Consider the following 20,645-nt stretch of genomic DNA (forward strand, 5'->3'; position numbering starts at 1 on the left):
ATGGACTTAATACCCTGCCACATGCGTCGGGAATCAGAGCTTGTAAAATGATGTTGTATTTTTGTTTTGTAGCAGTGCTTCGCCTCCTTAATGCCCCTCTTCAGATTGGACCTGGCTGTTTTGTACCCCTCTGGGTCTCCCTTTCGGAAAGCATTCCAATACTTGTTAAGACTGTTATGCAGCTTACATTTGCACTGTACAAACTGCATAATTTAATGGTACAAATGAATATAAGAAACTTTGTAATGTATCGTATTTGAAAAAAAATGCCTCTTTCTTCACTTGTTAGCCACTTCTTTTCTTCCCACAGCCTCTTGCATTGATCAGTCACTCTCAATTCATAGGTAAACTTCTCTTTGAGAGATGAGAACTCGCTGAGGGATCAGGTTACATGCTACTTGTATAAGTGTATAAGGAGAGGCGAGGCAGTGAGCTGCTGGAGGGAGATAGAGGCACAGACGCAGACAGAGATGCTTAAGTTGGCCCTAGTAAGTTTTCTTTTTTACCCCAGTGCTAGATTCACAGCTACTAATCCCCGCATTACTGTATAGTGTCCTCCATGCCGCTGATTCTTCTAGGTGTGCTATAGTGAGACAGAGGAGCAGGATGTCATCTTCTTTCTGCAGTGTATGGGAGACATCATAGCAGTTTGTCTCCCCTGCTATCTCAGGGAAAGCTGCCAATTAGAGATGGAGCCTGCAGAGAGGACACCATAACATATTGTGTAAAGTCGCCTAAAATGACAGGTATGCTGTAAAGCAGATATGTACGGTACCTACTGTAGAGTTAAAAAAATATATATACATAATAATTTATCTGTGGCTTTGTGCATGAGGGTCACTGAATATTGGTATTTATGTGGGGGCACGTAGGGTTTATTCTTGTGGGAACAAAGGATCTTTATACTGAATAAATACATGCAGTCAAACCAAGGTTGCTCTAATAACTAGGATTTCAGAATATCCATTATTCATACAGTGTTAATATAACCCAGAGCCTAGAGAATCAAAGTGTACAAAAAGATGCACAAAAAATAAAAAATAAACACTAAAAACTTTAGAAATATATACTAGGTGCATCTAATGGCTTTTAGTATGGAGGAAACATCTCTTCAAATGTCCTTCAACTTTCCAGCATTATAACCTGTACCTGACTAGTTTTACCATCTGTCTTGTTCTTGTTGTTAAGGGGGAGGTACTGATTGAGTTGAAGCGATGCAGCTGGTGTTTGGAGACTTATTCTCAGACAATGCTTCATGAGAAAAAATACGCAAATTAGCACTTTTCTGAAATAAAGAAAACTAACTTGTACTAGCCAAACCAAAGGTACCCTACTGATGAGGAGCATGAATAGCTGTCTGCAGATTGGGCCATTTGGAAGAGTCTCTGGTTTGGCTGGTGTAGGATTCGCTTCAATTGGCCCAACTAAAGCAGGGATGCCTAGCCTACGGCCCTCCAGCGTTTGCAAAACTACAACTCCCAACATGCCCTGATAGCTCTAGGCCAGTGATGGCTAACCTCCGGCACTCCAGCTGTGGTGAAACTACTACTCCCAGCATGGAGTTCTGAGAACAGCCAAGCAAAGGTGTACATCTTGGGAGTTGTAGATTTACCACAGCTGGAGTGCCAGAGGTTAGCCATCACAGCTCTAGGTTGTATGAACATGCTGGGAGTTGTAGTTTTGCAACAGCTGGAGGTTAGGTATCTCTGAACCAAAGCAACAACCCATGTATCGGCAAATCCTTATGAATTTCGTTATCCATTTCAGGTGGAAATCCTAGACTGCAGAACCAAGCAGCAGTTGTGCTTTCTAGATAAGGTAAGAGATCAGCAACTTTTTAAAATGACTCTTCTCTAGTAGTGTTGAGCGAACTTCTGTTTTAAGTTCGGCGTCTAAAGTTCGGGTTCAGGTTATCTAAGAATCGCGTTATGGATTCTAAATTCCGTTATGGTTCGTGGTAGCGGAATCCATAACGCGATTCTTCGATAACCCGAACTTTAGACGCCGAACTTAAAACAAAGTTCGCTCAACACTATTCTCTAGTAGATATTTCAATTTGCTAACCACAACTTTTCGGCAGTATAATATGGTCGTTGGGCAGAATGTGCAATAGCTGTACCGTATAGATGTCAATACACATAGCTGTCAGGAGATGGTAATGCAGTATTTCTATTGACCTGAAATAGTCTGGGCTTCCTCCAAAGTCAATATACAGTAGTAGTATGTAGCGCAGGCATAAATTGATGATGCAAAGTAATGCCGGCGACATGAAGTGGGCACAAGAGCTTGGCGGGGGAGCTATAATACAGGAATGGAACACTTTAGTCTGCAGTTCATGTACATAAGAGGTAATCTACCAGGAACACATTAATTATGTATAATCGTAAACCTGGTTGACATGTCATGCCTTATTTTGTACGGAGAACATTGAAGAAGAAAACAAATGACATGATGGCATGGTTTCCAGCTTAGCTACTCACAGAAGCAAAATCGAAATCCTATTAGGTGACCTATTATTGCATATTTGAAAAAAAGCTATGTCTTCTGATTTTCAAGGAAAATGTAATGTTGGGCCCGGTTCAAACGTGACTAAAAATCCAGCGGTATTATTTATTTTTTTTGGTGCATTTCTGCACAAACGCAACAGATCCGCATTGGATTTCACCCTCTCTGTTGCAAACTGCAAAATCCGCTGTATAAATTGACATGCTGCAGATGTCAAATCCGTGATGCCGCACCTTTTCCGCTGCGTTTACCTTTTTTTTTTAACTTAGCGTGTGGATGAGTATTCAGAAATTCCCACGCACTATGCTGGTATGGTACAATGCTGCACGCAAATCTGCAGCTAATCTGTCACGTGTGACCCCGGCCTTAGACAAAAGAATGCGCAATGGATATCTCAGGCTTTGTTTACGTCCGGTTTTTGTCCTACGTTTTGCGCATGCACATAACGTATATGGTAAATGGATGCCTCCAATAGATGGCATACTGTGGCATCTGTCACCATAGGGTTCCATTGTAAAAAAAATATAAAAAAATTAAAAAAAACGAACAAAAGAAGTCAGTTTTGTGTGTGTTTTTGCTGGACTATGCAGGATGAAAAAGCATAGTATTACTACCTTTTGTGTCCTCTTTTTCCAAATGTATTTCTTAGATGTTGAAAAAAATGTGAGGTAACCTTCTCCTTAATACAGTTTTGATTTATTGCATTTACTTGAGAATAAAGTTATCTAACCTCACCCCTAAATGTGAGAGGGTCTTCCCATGTTAGGCCTCATTCAGACAGCCATATTAAAACTGTCTGTGTTGTGGCCGCAACACAGATTTAAGACCATGTAGGATGTGGGTCTAGTGCCCGCTGGAGAGAATGGTCTCCAATCTACAGGATATGCCTAATAGGTGCACGTCCTATTAATGGGACCTTTACCTATTAAGGGAACGGTTATTATTTTTTAATACCTGCCAAAGTCCTATAACAAAATTTTCGTAAAATACTGCCTCATAGTCTGCAACCAGGATGAGGTGCCACTGCCATTCAGATTCTGCTACACCACACTGATCACATGGAAATGGTTGCTGGTGGTAGTGTTATCTAGAATTATAAGTTAAATGGGGGCATATCGCTAGGATATGTCCCCATTGTCTAATAGGTTCAGGTCGCACCCTTGGACCTTCACCTACACTGAGAACAGAGTCCCGAAAGTTATGGAGGGTGCACGGTGTAGGTGTGCGTCCCAGAGGTGGGACCTGCACCGATCAGACAATGGGGGGCATATCCTAGCGATGTGCCCCCATTGTCTGAGATGGGAATACCCCTTGAAGTGAGTTATCACCAGCAGTGCCATAGAGAACGAATGGAGTGGCAGCAGACATGCGGGACCTTCCACTCCATTCAAAAGAAGGCATGTAACCCCCGTTCTTGTGATCGCCTACCAATCAGACATGTATCCCTGATCCTGTGGGCTTGGAACTGACAACTCCTGGGGTTCTCCCCTAGGGGGAATATAAAACCCTACTCACCGGTCCGCTGCTTATATGTCCTCCAGGACTAGAAGGGTTTGTTCAGATGCTGCAGTTTCTGCTGTGCGTTTTCATGAGGACCCGTCCCAGGTTTAACTCCGTTGAATGGACCTATACCACAAGCAGGCACCTGCTGAGGACTGCAAAGGGGTCTGCAGGGTGACCGTGCCAAGAATGGACCTGTACCTTCTCGGCACAGTCTTGAAAAACACGCGGCATGAAGTGTTACAAAACAATGGGAGGCAGTTTAAGAGCAGATTTGGTCTGGTTTTCAGCACCGAATCCACGCTGTGCCCAAAATCTTTTGTCTGGACATACCCTAAGAAGCTTACTTCCATGACTACTGCAGCCAATCACAGACCACGGCAGCTTTAACGGTACATCACTGCTGTAAAGTAACCCTCGAGCCACTGTGACCTGTAGTGCTTGTGACTGGCAGCAGCAGTCGTGGGACCAAGCCGCTTTCAGGGATTTTCTTTTTATGTTTAGCGGGACGAGGAGGACCTCAGGGGTTGTCCGCTTCAAGGGTGGACAACCCTTTTTAAGTAAAGAACTTGACACAACCCCTTTAATTTCTAATTCACCATTTTAATTTTTCCTTTTAAATAGGTAGAACCAAATATTACAGTAAACGACATCAAATTGATGTTTCATAAGTGTTGTAAGTATTCTTTAACATTTTCTATGTGTGTTTTTATTTTAAAGTGATTTCTATTTTTTGTTTCATGACAAGTGCCACCTAAAAAATAAATTTAGATTTGATTGACAGAGGCCTCCGCCTGTCCTGCCCTCTTCAAAACCACCAAATTAAAAAATAACATAAAAATGAAGATTACTTAGAAATCCATGCTCCAGCGCTGGGGGATGACCACCATCTTTTTTGTGCAATGGCAGCATCCAATAATTTTGCACAAGAATCTCTATGGTTATACCCAGATTTTTTATTTATTTTTACAAACTGATCTGGATGTTTATTTTATCAGGACACCTCATTGTCCCTTCTGTATAGCACATGATAGAGAAGTATGAAGACCCAGCGGTGTGACCCGCATACTGTAGTAGTGCCTGTTACTAGGCAATGGCATGAATATATTTGGCCCCCTGCCCAGAAACAAAATGAGATAAGATGAAATAATTTCCATAGGAAACTCACTTTCTTCTTTCACTGGAGTTTCCCTCTAATGTCCGGAAGATAAAAAATATTGGTAAGCTTAAAGGAAGGTTTACAACTGGAAACCATTTAGGGGAGGTAGGATCCTATGTTTAGGCTTAGACGCAGGCAAAAAAACAAGTCAAATTCACTATTAATGAATAGTTGATTTATAACTGTGGTTGTAAAATTGTGCGCCCAGTATCAATCAGCAATCAGCATGCCGTTGCAAGATGCTGTGGTAGCCATGCTGGTTCAGTATGCCTTCAATTTTGAATAAATCCCTAACAGTGTCACCAGCAAAGCACCATCACACCTCCTCCTCCATGCTTCACGGTGGGAACCAGGCATGTAGAGTCCATCCGTTCACCTTTTCTGCGTCGCACAAAGACACGGTGGTTGGAACCAAAGATCTCAAATTTGGACTCATCAGACCAAAGCACAGATTTCCACTGGTCTAATGTCCATTCCTTGTGTTCTTTAGCCCAAACAAGTCTCTTCTGCTTGTTGTCTGTCCTTCGCAGTGGTTTCCTAGCAGATATTCTACCATGAAGGCCTGATTCACACAGTCTCCTCTTAACAGTTGTTCTAGAGATGTGTCTGCTGCTAGAACTCTGTGTGGCATTGACCTGGTCTCTAATCTGAGCTGCTGTTAACCTGCGATTTCTGAGGCTGGTGACTCGGATGAACTTATCCTCCGCAGCAGAGGTGACTCTTGGTTTTCCTTTCCTGGGGCGGTCCGCATGTGAGTCAGTTTCTTTGTAGCGCTTGATGGTTTTTGTGACTGGACTTGGGGACACTTTCAAAGTTTTCCCAATTTTTTGGACTGACTGACCTTCATTTCTTAAAGTAATGATGGCCACTTATTTTTCTTTACTTAGCTGCTTTTTTTCTTGCCATAATACAAATTCTAACAGTATATTCAGTAGGACTATCAGCTGTGTATCCACCTGACTTCTCCACAACGCAACTGATGGTCCCAACCCCATTTATAAGGCAAGAAATCCCACTTATTAAACCTGACAGGGCACACCTGTGAATTGAAAACCATTCCAGGTGACTACCTCTTGAAGCTCATCAAGAGAATGGCAAGAGTGTGCAAAGCAGTAATCAAAGAAAAAGGTGGTTACTTTGAAGAACCTAGAATATTAAATATTTTCAGTTGTTTCACACTTTTTTGTTATGTATATAATTCCACATGTGTTAATTCATAGTTTTGATGCCTTCAGTGTGAATCTACAATTTTCATAGTCAAGGAAATAAAGAAAACTCTTTGAATGAGAAGGTGTGTCCAAACTTTTGGTCTGTACTGTATATATATGTGTGTAGCCAACCCATAATTGCAAGTTAGAAACTGAAGACTAAAGTTTTGGCTGAACATTTTGTCCCATCTCCCGTCCAGAAGCAAGGATCCTCTGAGGTGGAGTTAGTCCAGACATAGCCAGTTGATTGAGCTTAGCTGTTCAGGCATAACCAACCTTCCAGCAGCTCCATGTATAATAAATACTCTAGATCGGTGGTTCTCAACCTTTCTAAAGCCGTGACCCCTTAATACAGTTCCTCATGTTGTGGTGACCCCCAACCATTACATACCCCCCACCATGTGCCAGTATTAAGCCCCCCATCATCATGTGCCAGTATTAAGCCCCCCATCATCATGTGCCAGTATTGAGCCACCCCATCATGTGCCAGTATGAAGTCCCCCCATCATCATCATGTGCCAGTATTAGGTCCCCCCCATCATCATCATCATCATCATGTGCCAGTATTGTAATAAAATAAAAAAAACACTTATACTTACCTCAGTGTCAGCGATGCGATGCAGGTCTCTTCTGGCCTGTGTCCCGCGCTGTAAGGCTCAGGCGGCGTGATGACGTCATCGCACCGACTGCGCCAGCCTAGTGCGCCGGCAGCCTATCAGAGGAAGGGGAGGGGACACACCTCTCCCTCCCCTGCACCGCCGCAGCACAGGCAGATTACAAGGGAGATGAGTGCAATGGAAGCGATCATCTCCCTGTGCTTGACTGCGGCGGCGGCTCACTTGGGGGGCGGGAACGGGGGCATTTTAGTTGGGGGGGGGGGGCACATGGGGGGGCACAGCATGATGTAGGGGGGGCCGTGGCCCCCCCCCCCCTGGCGACGCCACTGCTTACGAGGTAGGGTAGTATAACGCTACATGGGCGCCCCACAATAGGAAGCCTCAGGCGACCCCCCGGAAAGGGCCGATCGACCCCCAAAGGGATCGCGACCCCTAGGTTGAGAACCGCTGCTCTAGATAAACCTTTCTTATTGATGAAAGAATTGAGCTTTCTGCATGGATCAGACCAACCCCATGCCATGACTCCCGGTAATAAAATCTTCCTTTCTTTGGGGAGTCCAGTTTCCAGACAAAAGTGAGTTTTTAGATTTTGGCTGGAGATGACCTTTATGTGCACAACCTTTTTGTAATCATTACTGTTTCTTTTTCTTATTGTTAGCTTTCTGCTTGCTAATGCCTATTTCTTTTCTTGCAGATCCTCAGTGGTATCCAGCAAGACAATCAATACGGTTAGACCCCAGTATGTAGGCGAGTTTCCCATAGGAGTAAATAACTTTTGTAGGCCAAGTTCATTATTTTTTTTATTTTTTTTTTATTCATGTTCATATAGAAGATACCAATAACCACCTTCAGATAGAACCTCCTCATTCAGCATTCAGACAGGGAGTATCAGTAATCCCCATTACTGATATGTAAGGTTATTTTGTAGTACATTTATAACTGGTGGCGGTATTCATGGTGTTTAATTTAATGGTGAATGTGACGAATACTGTACCCTGACTGTCGTCGGACGTCAACTACGTAGAGCCAGCAAGCTATGGTATGGTCACTGGTGACCAAGGCGTGACGTTAAGCCCTCCTGGAGGAGCAGGTAAGGTCAGTCTTGGTACAGTTTTCACAGATTCGTCCTGTACACACGGGCACAGAGAGGCAACAAGCTGAGAGAGCCTTTTCACTGCCGCAGTGAAACAGTGCATTCTCAGCCCGGAAAGACTGCCACCAGTTCCTTGTTTGATATAAGCCCGGTCAGCTAACTGGATTATATAGGGCAAGAAACCAACCCGCGGTAGCGTATTACTAGGCTGAAACACTGACGTGGGGATTCGTGATCGAGATCCCAGACAGCACAAGATTAAATTATATATTTAATCGCCTTAAGGGCTCACTAGACATAACACTATACACAAGGATATACAGTTGCTTGAAAAAGTATGTGAACCCTTTGGAATGATATGGATTTCTGCACAAATTGGTCATAAAATGTGATCTGATCTAAGTCACAACAATAGACAATCACAGTCTGCTTAAACTAATAACACACAAATAATTAAATGTTACCATGTTTTTATTGAACACACCATGTAAACATTCACAGTGCACGTGGAAAAAGTATGTGAACCCCTAAACTAATGACCTCTCCAAGAGCTAATTGGAGTGAGGTGTCAGCCAACTAGAGTCCACTTAAATGAGATGAGATTTGAGGTGTTTGTTTCAGCTGCCCTGCCCTTTAAAAACACACACCAGTTCTGGGTTTGCTTTTCACAAGAAGCATTGCCTGATGTAAATGATGCCTCGCACAAAAGAGCTCTCAGAAGACCTACGATTAAGAATTGTTGACTTGCATAAAACTGGAAAGGGTTATAAAAATATCTCTTAAAACCTTGCTGTTAATCAGTCCACGGTAAGACAAATTGTCTATAAATGGAGAAAGTTCAGCACTGCTGCTACTCTCCCTAGGAGTGGCCGTCCTATAAAGATGACTGCAAGAGCACAGTGCAGACTGCTCAATGAGGTAAGGAAGAATCCTAGAGTGTCAACTAAAGACTTACAAAAGTATCTGGCATATGCTAACATCCCTGTTAGCGAATCTACGATACATAAAACACTAACGCTGGGTTCACACCTGAGCGTTTTACAGCGCGTTCCTACGCGCTGTAAAACGCACAACAGGCAAGAACCAATGATTCCCTATGGGAATGGTTCACACCTGGGCGTTTTACAGCGCGTACGATCGCGCTGTAAAACGCCCGACGCTCAAACAAGTGCTTGAGCTTTTTTTTGGGCGTTTGTCGCGTGTTCCCGCACATAGATATTCGGGAACGCGCGACAATGTGTGCACCCCTGTCTCTGTATGCGCGATTGTAAACGCCCGTACAATCGCGCATACAGAGCGCTCGTTTCAGAACGCTCAGGTGTGAACCCAGCGTAAACAAGAATGGATTTCATGGGAGGATACCACAGAGGAAGCCACTGCTGTCCAAAAAAACATTGCTGCACATTTACAGCTTGCACAAGAGCACCTGGATGTTCCACAGCAGTACTGGCAAAATATTTTGTGGACAGATGAAACCAAAGTTGAGTTTGGAAGAAACACACAACACTATGTGTGGAGAAAGAGGCACATCTCACCAACATGAAAAACTCATCCCAACTCTGAAGTATGGTGGTGGGGGCATCATGGTTTGAGGCTGCTTTGCTGCGTCAGGGCCTGGACAGATTGCTATCACGCATTGGAATTTGGGCCCCTTTGCGCATCTTGGCTGCAAAAAAGTGTTACACATGTGGTATCGCCGTACTCAGGAGAAGTAGGGCAATGTGTTTTGGGGTGTATTTTTACATATACCCATGCTGGGTGAGAGAAATATCTCTGTCAAATGACAACTTTGTATAAAAAAATTTGAAAAGTTGTCTTTTACAGAGATATTTATCTCACACAGTATGGGTAAATGTAAAAATACACCACAAAACACATTGCCCTACTTCTTCTGAGTACGGCGATACCACATGTGACACTTTTTTGCAGCCTAGGTGCGCAAAGGGGCCCAAATTCCAATAAGTATCTTTACGATTTCACAGGGCATTTTTTACGCATTTGGATTCCAAACTACTTCTCACGCTTTAGGTCCCCTAAAATGCCAGGGCAGTATAAATACCCCACAAGTGACCCCATTTTGGAAAGAAGACACCCCAAGGTATTCCGTGAGGGGTATGGTGAGTTCATGTAAAATTATATTTTTTGTCACAAGTTAGTGGAATATGAGACTTTGTAAGAAAAAAAAAAACAAAAAAAACAAAAAAAACATTTTCCGCTAACTTGTGACAAAAAATTAAAACTTCCATGAACTCACTATGCCCATCAGCGAATACCTTAGGGTGTCTACTTTCTGAAATGGGTCATTTGTGGGGTGTTTCTACTGTCTGGGCATTGTAGAACCTCAGGAAACATGACCGGTGTTCAGAAAGTTAAAGTGCGTAAATTCAAATTTTTGCACCATAGTTTGTAAACGCTATAACTTTTACCCAAACCAATAAATATACACTTATTGCATTTTTTTTATCAAAGACATGTAGAACAATAAATTTAGAGAAAAATTTATATAGAAATGTAGTTTTAAAGTAAAAAATTTCATTTTTTTACAATTTTCTTTGATTAATATAAAAAAAAGTAAAAACGTCAGCAGCAATAAAATACCACCAAATGAAAGCTCTATTAGTGAGAAGAAAAGGAGGTAAAATTCATTTGGGTGGTAAGTTGTATGACTGAGCAATAAACCGTGAAAGTAGTGTAGTGCAGAAGTGTAAAAAGTGGTCTGGTCATTAAGGGGGTTTTAAGCTAGGGGAGCTGAGCTGGTTAAGCAGACTGTGATTGTCTATTGTTGTCACTTAGATGAAGATCAGATCACATTTTATGACCAATTTGTGCAGAAATCCATATCATTCCAAAGGGTTAACATACTTTTTCTTGCAACTGTATACAGTGGTCTGAGGTTACAAATACAGATGATGGGGTACAACAGGGTTAAGCAGGACAAAAGACAGTTTACCAGATGGATAAGTCCTTTGGGTGGTGATAGGTTCTTAGCTGTATCACATGGGAAGCACTGATGTCAGCTGGTTGCAAGTCCCTCTAAAGATGTGACCTCCATTCAGAGAAAGACATGCCTGCTTGCTTGCACAAGCCTTTTAACCTGTAGCCGGCCCCTCCCCTCCTGGCCTCTGGGAGAGGTCCACCCCCCCCCCCCCCCCTCTGCTGGGCTGGCAGCACATGAGCCACAAAACCGATTAGGGCTCATGGCTCCAGACCAGAATGTTCTGGGACCAATGGATCAGCCTGGGTTCCGGCTACCTGTTATTTGGTTTCTGTGGGGATATCTCCCATCCCTGGCATCCCACCGCCAAGCTATGACCACGGGCCTGTTCATCGTGACCACAGGGACACAAATATGTATCGGGTTTATGCCTGTGATGGACGGGCGATTCATAATTCCTTGTCTGCAAAATTTTGCCTAGACCCCTGCAGAGAGGTTTTTCCTGTTCCATTAGCTGGGTTCCTGGCTGGCTGAATGTAGGTGAGAAATGTAAACAAAGGTGGACTGCTAGAGGCTCTCTGCCATCTGGCTGGCTTTGAAGCAGGGCCCCCTGTGGAGCTCACTACCTCTGCTACCTTTCAGCAGATGGTTGTTGTGGGAACATGGCTGACAGGAAATATTAATCCATATTCCTCGCAGTGAATATTTTAAAAAAAAAGTAAAAAAAAGAAAAGAAAATGCTTTCTGAAAAATGTTCTATTTTTCTTAAAGGGAACCTGTCGCATTGAACTTGGACCTATAGAGCAGGAGGCGCTGAGCAGATTGATATATCTGTTCTATCAGTGATTGACATCTTTGGTTACTTTTACACTTGCGTTGTTGCTTTCTGATATGGAAATCCAGCAGAGGATCTCAATACCAGAAAAATGTTTGTTTAGTCCTAATGCATTCTGAAGGGAAAGAGATCGGTTCAGGATGCTTTCCGTTCCGTCTGCAAGCTGCGGTTTTGTGCCCGGTTATAAAACTGAATCTGGCCCTGAAAACAATGTAAGTCAATGGTGACGGATCATTTTATTTTATTTTTTCCTTTAGGAGCCTAAAAATCTGATCTGTCACCCATTGACTTTCAGTGTATTTAGTGACCCGTTTTCTCCATTTTTATTTCGCACAACCGCATCCTAACGGAACGGATGCATCCTGATGTGTAAAGTCAAAACGTTTAATTCCGGTATTGAGACCCTCTGCCTGATCTCAATACCGGAATTAACGGAAGCCTTTCCCTCTGAGTGTGTATACAGTCAATCACTGAGCAGGACCGCCCTCTGGACTCCTAAGCATAGAGTGAGCAAGAATTTAAATGGTATAACCCTGAACCTTTTTCCACAAAATCCTCATCATTCTGCTCAGCTCCTTCTGACCTATAACATGTCTGCAGATCAGATCCCATGTTCAGTCTGCCAGGTTTCCTTATGCGGTTCACTGCCTATACAATACATGCAGAAAAATATTAGTCCAGTTGAAGGGACCTCTGCTGTACTGCAATTTAAATATATGTACAATGCTTTTTTTTTTTACCCTTTATTAACGGAAGTAAGTCATCGGAAATAATAAAGGGTTTTCCCATGAATAATGTAAAAAATAATATAGAAAATATATACATAATCTAGTTAGATGTCAACCTCTTTCTAACAAAATTAGAACCAAACCTGTACCTCACATGGATCCAGAGCTTTCCCCATTCATTGCTCTAATTGTTCTGCTAGATTTCTTTCAAGCTGTCAGTTTATAGGCGTGTCCTTTCTGCTTCAGCTGGTGGCAGTTGAAGGATGCAATTGAGCATGTGTTTCTGTCTCTGTGAGCAGGACAGAGAAATTAGAAAAAGAGCAAACAGCAGGTGGCGCTATACAGAGATTTCAGTTAATAACTTAATAGATATAATACATTTTTAATTACATGCAAATACAAAAGTATTCGGATCCAGGTGCTGGTTTAAAAGCTGTAGAATAGTTTTCATGGGACGACCCCTTTAAAATTTCTCTCTACAATATTATTTAGATAGGACACTAATTACTCAGGAGCAGACAGAGGTCTGGCCATTATATACTGGAGTCTGGACATTTACAAATATTTCTGTGTCTTCAATACAGAGGGAAGGTCATTAAAAGATGAAGAAATCCTGCGAGAGCTTCCAGTTGGCACCACAGCTACCTTATATTTTAGAGACTTGGGTCCCCAGATTGGATGGACTATGGTAATGCATCAAACCATTTCTATATGTCAGCCCTTTAGTTATGTAATACCTTAAAAGGGTTGTCTAACTTCAGCAAATAGCATTTATCATGTAGAAAGTTAATACTAATGTATTGTGATTGTCCATATTGCCTCCTTTGCTGGCTGGATTCATTTTTCCATCACGTTATACATTGATTGTATCCAGTGGTTACGGCCACCGCTGCCTCACAGATACGAGGTAGCTAGAGAAGGAGCTGCTGTGCATGCGTGCCTATGTGTACTCCCACAGTCTTGGCCACCAGAGAGGCTGGTGCTTTTTCCTATAGTGTGCAAGCACGGGCACTCCCCCATGTGGCCGTACTCTAAAATATAAAATATTGCTATACTCGCCTTTTAAAGGGGTTGTCTGGTTGTTAGAGGAAGCCAGACAACCTCCGGGATCCACCTGTTGGAAGGAAGTGGGAAGTACTTGCCTGACAGATCCCGTGCCGCTGCTCCAGTTCTCCTGGTCGGGCTCCGTTTACCTGGCTGCAGCGATAACGTCACATCGACAACACTGAACTGCTGCAGCCAATCACTGGCCACGTCTGATGCACCCCTGAGGACCGTGATTGGCTGCAGCGCCACGTCACGTTGGTACTGAAGCCACAGAGACCTGCTGGGAGAACTGGGGTGGCGGCACAGGATTTGGCAGGCTTACCACTTGCAGGCGGACCCTGACAGTTGTCATGTTTCCTCTTGAAACCGGACGTCCCCTTTAAATCCCCGGCAGCTTCTGCCATTTTTTCCTAAAATCTTCTAATTTTTGATCACCGCTGGCTGTATCGGTCCTAAGATTGCGCTGTCCAAACCATAGTCAGTATTCGTAAATCTGCCCCAGTATTCAGCTGAGGAACATGGCTCATTCATTCTCTGCCGTTTTTCTCCTTTTCTAGGTTTTTCTAACAGAATACGCAGGGCCGCTTTTTGTATACTTTTTGTTCTACTTCCGGATGCCTTTTTTCTATGGACTTGCCAAGGCGTTTACATCGAGCCCGCACTCTGTTGTCCAGTAAGTTCCATACTCGTGTTATTTCGTACCGACGTCCAGCTTTGAGACGGGATGTGTTGACCTGCTGACGAAACCTATTTTCTCCCGCAGCTTGGCGTGCTGCTGTCATTCATTCCACTACATCAAAAGATTGATTGAAACAATATTTGTTCATCGATTTTCACATGGGACAATGCCACTGAAAAGTATCGTGAAGGTAAGGTATACGGCTGCTTTCATAGCAGCCATTCATGTGTATAGATCTAAGCAGGGGGTTGCCCTACCTCAAAATGGGCTGTGGTCACGTGACCATGTCCATGCAGCTGTTTCTTATTTCCTGTGATGTCATGTCCATGGGTGGGGCAGTGATAGGGAGGTGTCTATGTAACTGGGTGGGAGGAGCTATAAACTAGCAGGGTGTTGTTGGTGGCGGTGCTAGAGCTGTGGCAGAGGAAGGAGAAGTGCATCATGGGTTTGGTTGGATCCAGCAACAGGAAGTGCTCTATACACGATGGAAACAAAGCAGGGTGATAGGTTTACATGGTGAAAACAGGTGAGTAGAATCCAAATTGTAACAAAAAAGCACGGGGAGGATGACCATCAGGTAAGGAACTGCAAGAGCATATCCGTTAAGCACTACAATAATCCTGAGAAACCACTTTAAGGGCAGGAATGTGTGCACAGAAGGATAGTGCTTCTTCCAAGCAGCTTATTTCAAGAGTTGAGGGCTTCCCACCTGTTTCCGATCCTCTGTGCTCCTATCCGTCATCATTTGCACCGCTGCAGCTATTTACAGGCCTCAGCAGTGTCTGACCCCACGCAGCCAGTGGCAGCTGATGCTGGTGAGTATCTGCAGTGGTTCATGTGGTGATGGACAGGACGTCAGACTTTTGGTTCACAGGTCACTGATGGGACTGAGCTGCTTGGAAGAGGTGAGCGTCTTGAGTTGGGGAGCGGACAATCCCATTTAAAGAAAAAAAAAATCACAGTTCTGACCAATAGACCGTCGGTAAGTTAGATAAAGGAGTAGAAATAACTACTCGGACACACAAGTACCGGGTCCAGGTTTATGGACCTAACCTTTTTTTTTTTTTTTTCTCAATCTGCAGTCTTTCCATAGGACAACCTGATTATGGTACAACCTACTGGATGCTGCTTTTATGACGCGCTCAGCAAGTTTGCTTTGATTGCTATGTATTTTACCGTTACGTGGTTTTGTTAATTGTTTCCATACATCAGTGCCGCCCTGTGCGGTCTTATTTATATCTTTTTTTCGGTGTTCACCATAACAGATGTTTGGATATATAGTCAAGGCTGCACCTTGGGAGTGATTCGCCTCTAAGAGGGGTCGATATACCTCTTCTTATCTGTTTATGATGCCAACCTATCCGTTGCATACAGTAGCAGCTGACTGTATCCGTGTTTTGCGGATCCGCAATTTAGCGGACCGCAAAACACGCCACTGGCCTTATGAATGCACCCTAAAGCTGAAGAACTGACATTGAAGTGTCCGTGCTCTGTCCAGTCTGTGCTAAACTAAACATGAATTCTATAAACTACTGTAATATGAATGCCCATTAAAGGGGTTCTCCTCTGTGGACAATCCCTGTCCTGTCAGACATCATGTGAGCAGGGCTTTGCTGTAGTGATCCATGCTTCTACAACTCCCCACCACTTCTAGAATGGAACCTTCCTTGAACAGTTGTGTACGGACAAGACCCAACCACTGTGTAATATCCTTCATATGTACAACAGGAGAGTGAAAATTAATTGATATGGATGTTTCATTGAGTGTGGGAACTATGCAAAATCAATTTCATATATATTTTAGTGAGATGGTCAAGTGCGAGCATGAGGCACACCTTGCCAATAAACGTTTTATCTTTTCTACCAATTATGCTTAGACTGTCGCCTCATACGATCCCCATAAACTTTAGTAACAAGTGAATAGTATAAAGGATGAGGAGTTTAAATAGGTAATTCTGTCTCTGTGCTCACTCCAGTTCCCCCGTTTTGCACCTGGAAACCAGCCATTCAATGCATTACAGGTGTGATCTGATTAGAAACTGGGTCTTGCCACAAGAGGGCATAAAAGTGCTTTCTCGCTGCCCTATAAATGGGCTCTCAGAGTCTACCTTTGGTTAGTGTACCTCTTGATGAGAGAAGGTTGTCTGCTAGACATGCCCCTGTTGCACTTAAAGACATATTGCCCAGTTGACATACTTTTAGAGGGGTGGCATCACTGGACCGAGAGAAGCAGGATGGTCATTTCAATGAATTGCCCAGCACCCAGGTCGTTCTGACCTAGCTGGGATCAGTAGTTACCTGAGAGTGCGCACACATGCCGAACAGCCTCTGGATGACCCAGGTAGACCACCAGTAGAGTGGATCACTTGATCTGCCAAGCATGAGCAGCTCCCACAGTTTCGCTGTCCACTGTCCAGACACAGTTGTTGCCTTCATTACACTTCCCTATCGCTGCATTGGCAACCATTCTGGCACATACGGTGCTGATGATTACTCCAAGTGCTGATCGGCATGCTGTACTGCTTGGCGCTCCTTTTGGGCAAAGAAATCTACCCGTCTGAAAGGACCCTTGGTGTAGGGAAGTGTAGTCATGACTTGGGGTCCTTTATACATAGAAATCCTGCCTGGCAATGAGCGGAGATCCACCATAACAGCATGTTGATCGGCGCTCCTTACCTGATATGCTGCAGAAAAATGTGCATTTTTTTTTTATTGCACATAAGTGGTGCCATCGCCCGTTTGCTCAATTGTTGGGTGATTGATGGCCTTATCACTGCCCCCTGTAAACATGCCAACAAACCTACATGGACATGTTTTCATCAGCAGTGGTAACGGAGCCCTTATAGAGACCATAGTGCAAGGAATTTCAGCCGTGAAACACTAGACGTTTTCATATGAAATTGAATTCATGTTGATTTTCTACAGTAATTTGGTGTAATACAGGCATGTCCAAACTGCGGCCCTCCAGCTGTTGCAAAACTACAACTCCCAGTATGCCTGGATAGCTTACAGCTATTAGGGCATGCTGGGAGTTGTAGTTTTGCAACAGCTGGAGGGCTGCAGTTTGGACATGCCTGGTGTAATACAATAGGATAACTGTCAGGTTGTTTTACAGAACTGTTTCTACTACTGGGGGTTTGCAGCGTGGCTCGCATACTACATCAATCACCCTCTGTACACTCCACCCTGTAAGTCTGAGAATGAGGTGTCTTCTATTAAACTCTTCCAGTGCCTCCTTCAAGATCCACCATGTGTTTTCTTTCATTGTCTTACAGCTTATGGAAAAAAGCAGATTAGCTTAGCTATGATCATGTTTCTGGTACGTATTTTCACAGTTAAATATGTTTTTGCATTTTTTGTGCCTGTCTTTATAAATATGAATCATAACACATTGCAGCTTTCATATGGACCTCTAGATGTCAGCACAACGTGCCATAGCTCAGTTGATTTACTGCCTGCTGCAAAACTGAATGTAATCACCCAATTATCTCCTTTCCATTTATTTTTTTACATATTGTATACATTTATTTTATATCACCACCTCTAGCTCTTTAATATTCATATAGTCCTTGTGTGTGTTTTTTTTTGTTTTTTTTTTACAGATATGTGAAACTGGTAATTTCTCCATTCATGTAGCACTGAGTAGTCTGAGAATAGAAGGTATGTCATTTATTAAATTTAATTACTTTTCCTATTTGACTTCAAATGAAACTTGTAATGCTATATAGAGGGCTGGCGCCAATGCTAAGGTTAGGTAGCCCTGTAACTAGATAACGTAGTATTTATTTATTTTATGCACTTACATAGCGCTACTATATTCCGTAGTGCTTTAGAGACCTTAGCATCAAGCTGTCCTCAATGGGGCTCACAATCTAAGTTCCCTATCAGTATGTCTTTGGAGTGTGGGAGGAAACCGGAGTAGCTACCATATGTAATAATTTCATATCCCAAAAACAAGATCTTTTTTTAAGCACAGAGTAGAAATGATATGGTTATAATTTGTAGGGACTGTAGTGTTATACTCGTATAGATATTCATGTCGGTGTGTAGATCATGGAATGGTCTGCTGTGTGACGGGCAGAGAAGTCCTCTTTGCTAATTGGCATTGGTCATATGGGTCATACACTGGCTTCACCTTTCTCCTTATCTGACTGCTCTGATGTCTCCTTATCGCTTTTGTTTATAATCGCTACGAGTCAGGAGACTTTGCCTTCCTGAAGGGAAGCCGTGTGAGGTTAACTCGCCTTGTAGCTAATATTAACAAGTTAGTGATAAGGAGTCATCAGAAGCAGCACTAAGGTGAAAGAATCAACTTAAATCATTCGTTTTCTCTGTGATGTGCAACCCCACCTTCCTGACGCCGTAGGCATGTGCCTTGTTGTAAATATGGTCCTGGATGGGATTATGTGTACCTTTTGCAACCAATGAATGGCCTCAGCAGTGAAATGTCCCCGTGGCATGAAACCCAGCAGTGACGGCCCTCAGGTGTGGTCAGGCCTTCTAAATGTTTGACTTCTGGCGGATTTCATGAAAATAACAGGGCACTGTAAGCTATTAAATGACAGGGTATGGCCACATGACAAGGCCATGCCACGGTTGAGATGCCTTCGCGGTGAGTACCACAGAGCCATGCAAGCCGTAGCTGGGTCATATTAACTGATTAGAATAAAATCAATTAACATCCTGCTGCAGCTTGTATGGCGGAGCAGTACTTGGCTGCAAAGGTGACAGCGCAGATATTTGTTGCTACAAATCTGCAGCAAGTTTGTGGCAAAATCTGCATGTGTTGCATGTAAACTTAAAGGGATTCTGTCACCAGGTTTGGGGCTATAGAGATACGGACATGCACGGCTAGATTGCCGCTAGCATGTCCGCAATGTGCGGTTTTAATTTCTTTAAAAAAGGATTTTATAGATATGTAAATGAGTGTTGAATGTGTCCAAGGGGCTGTACGAACCTTACTTGTGCCCAGCCGTACCCAGCCACGCCCGCCTGTGAAGGAGCCCAGCACCGCCTATGTCTCCTCCTTTCATCAACGATAGATAGCCATAATCTCGCGATGCGCAGTTCTTTCCCTGAGGCTGATGCCAGCATAGGGAATGAACACTATACCGGCACTGCGCATGCGCGAGCTCGCGCATCGCGAGATTACGGCTATCTATCGTTGATAAAAGGAGGAGACATAGGTGGTGCTGGGCTCCTTCACAGGCGGGCGTGGCTGGGCACGGCGGGGCACAAGTAAGGTTCGTACAGCCCCTTGGACACATTCAACACTCATTTACATATCTATAAAATCCTTTTTTAAAGAAATTAAAACCACACAGCCCTATAGGACACATATATTGCGGACATGCTAGCGGCGATCTAGCCATGCATGGCCGCAGCTCTATAGCCCCAAACCTGGTGACAGAATCCCTTTAACAGCAGATTTGCAGCAGATCAAATATGTTACTTAAAATGGCTTTCTGGCCTTGGAGTGGACAACCCCTGGTGTCCTAGCCTGTACCCCTGACAAAAAAAACAACAACCCTGATTACTTGACTGTGGTCTTGCTGCTGCTACATTCCCACAAGATTCCCATCCCCGGACTTCAAGCCGCTGTGGCCTGTGATTGGCTGTAGCGGTCACAGGACCATGCAACTTATAGGTCCTGTGGGAGCACCAGCAAGGCCGCAGACGGGGGAATGGGTTTTTTATGTTCTGGGGCACAGGTAAAGACCACAGGGATTGTCTTCACCAAGATCGGAAACCCCCTTTAATAAGCACGCTGTGGAACTCGGAGCATGCCCTCAAATCCATAGCAGAAAATCTGCTATGTGTGAATGCGGTTTTGTAACACAGTAGCGCAATGCGGCAAATCTGTTGTGAATATCAAGTACATATTGCAAAAAAAAAACATAACATCTGAACATAACCTACCATGTTTATAACTCTTCTAGGTTCCAGGTCACGGAGGTATCCCTTCCCAACACGCAATCCTTTTACGTGGTTGTTTTTCTTTGTATCATGCCCTAACTATACCTATGAGGTAGGTATTGGCAACTCATCAAATCAAAGTCCTAATCCGATTAAGCTATTGGCTATAATGGACGTTCTGGCAGAAGCAGTTGACGTACCTTTCTCCTGCTGACATGAAGCTACATTTCCTCTACATGCTCTGTATAAATGTCTGACTGGTTGGGACTTCCCCAGCAAATTCTGTGTCCCATAAGGCAACCTTTAAAGAGGACCCCTCACCGCTCCTGACATGTCTGTTTTAATAGCTTCATGCATTCCCTATGTAATAACAATTCTGGGGCATCTTTTCTTATCACTCTATGTTGTGCCATTCCTTTATTA

General features: G+C 43.5%; 1 protein-coding gene across 2 annotated transcripts in view; it reads left to right on the forward strand.

The window, feature by feature from the left end:
• The window catches only part of LOC122943401 (very-long-chain enoyl-CoA reductase-like), a 57,879-nt gene that overhangs the window by 28,043 nt on the left and 9,191 nt on the right, over positions 1–20,645 (forward strand). For both annotated transcript variants that reach the window (XM_044301107.1, XM_044301106.1), the window contains exons 2-11: positions 1,768–1,818; positions 4,630–4,681; positions 7,684–7,728; positions 13,165–13,268; positions 14,185–14,300; positions 14,391–14,496; positions 17,422–17,494; positions 17,582–17,625; positions 17,909–17,966; positions 20,246–20,334. In XM_044301107.1, coding sequence (XP_044157042.1) covers positions 4,666–4,681; positions 7,684–7,728; positions 13,165–13,268; positions 14,185–14,300; positions 14,391–14,496; positions 17,422–17,494; positions 17,582–17,625; positions 17,909–17,966; positions 20,246–20,334 — 651 coding nt within the window. In that variant the 5' untranslated portion in view covers positions 1,768–1,818; positions 4,630–4,665. The remainder of the gene's footprint in view (positions 1–1,767; positions 1,819–4,629; positions 4,682–7,683; positions 7,729–13,164; positions 13,269–14,184; positions 14,301–14,390; positions 14,497–17,421; positions 17,495–17,581; positions 17,626–17,908; positions 17,967–20,245; positions 20,335–20,645) is intronic.

The sequence above is a fragment of the Bufo gargarizans genome, chromosome 7 (genome assembly GCF_014858855.1).
Source record: "Bufo gargarizans isolate SCDJY-AF-19 chromosome 7, ASM1485885v1, whole genome shotgun sequence".
In the NCBI taxonomy this organism is placed as follows: Eukaryota; Metazoa; Chordata; class Amphibia; order Anura; family Bufonidae; genus Bufo; species Bufo gargarizans.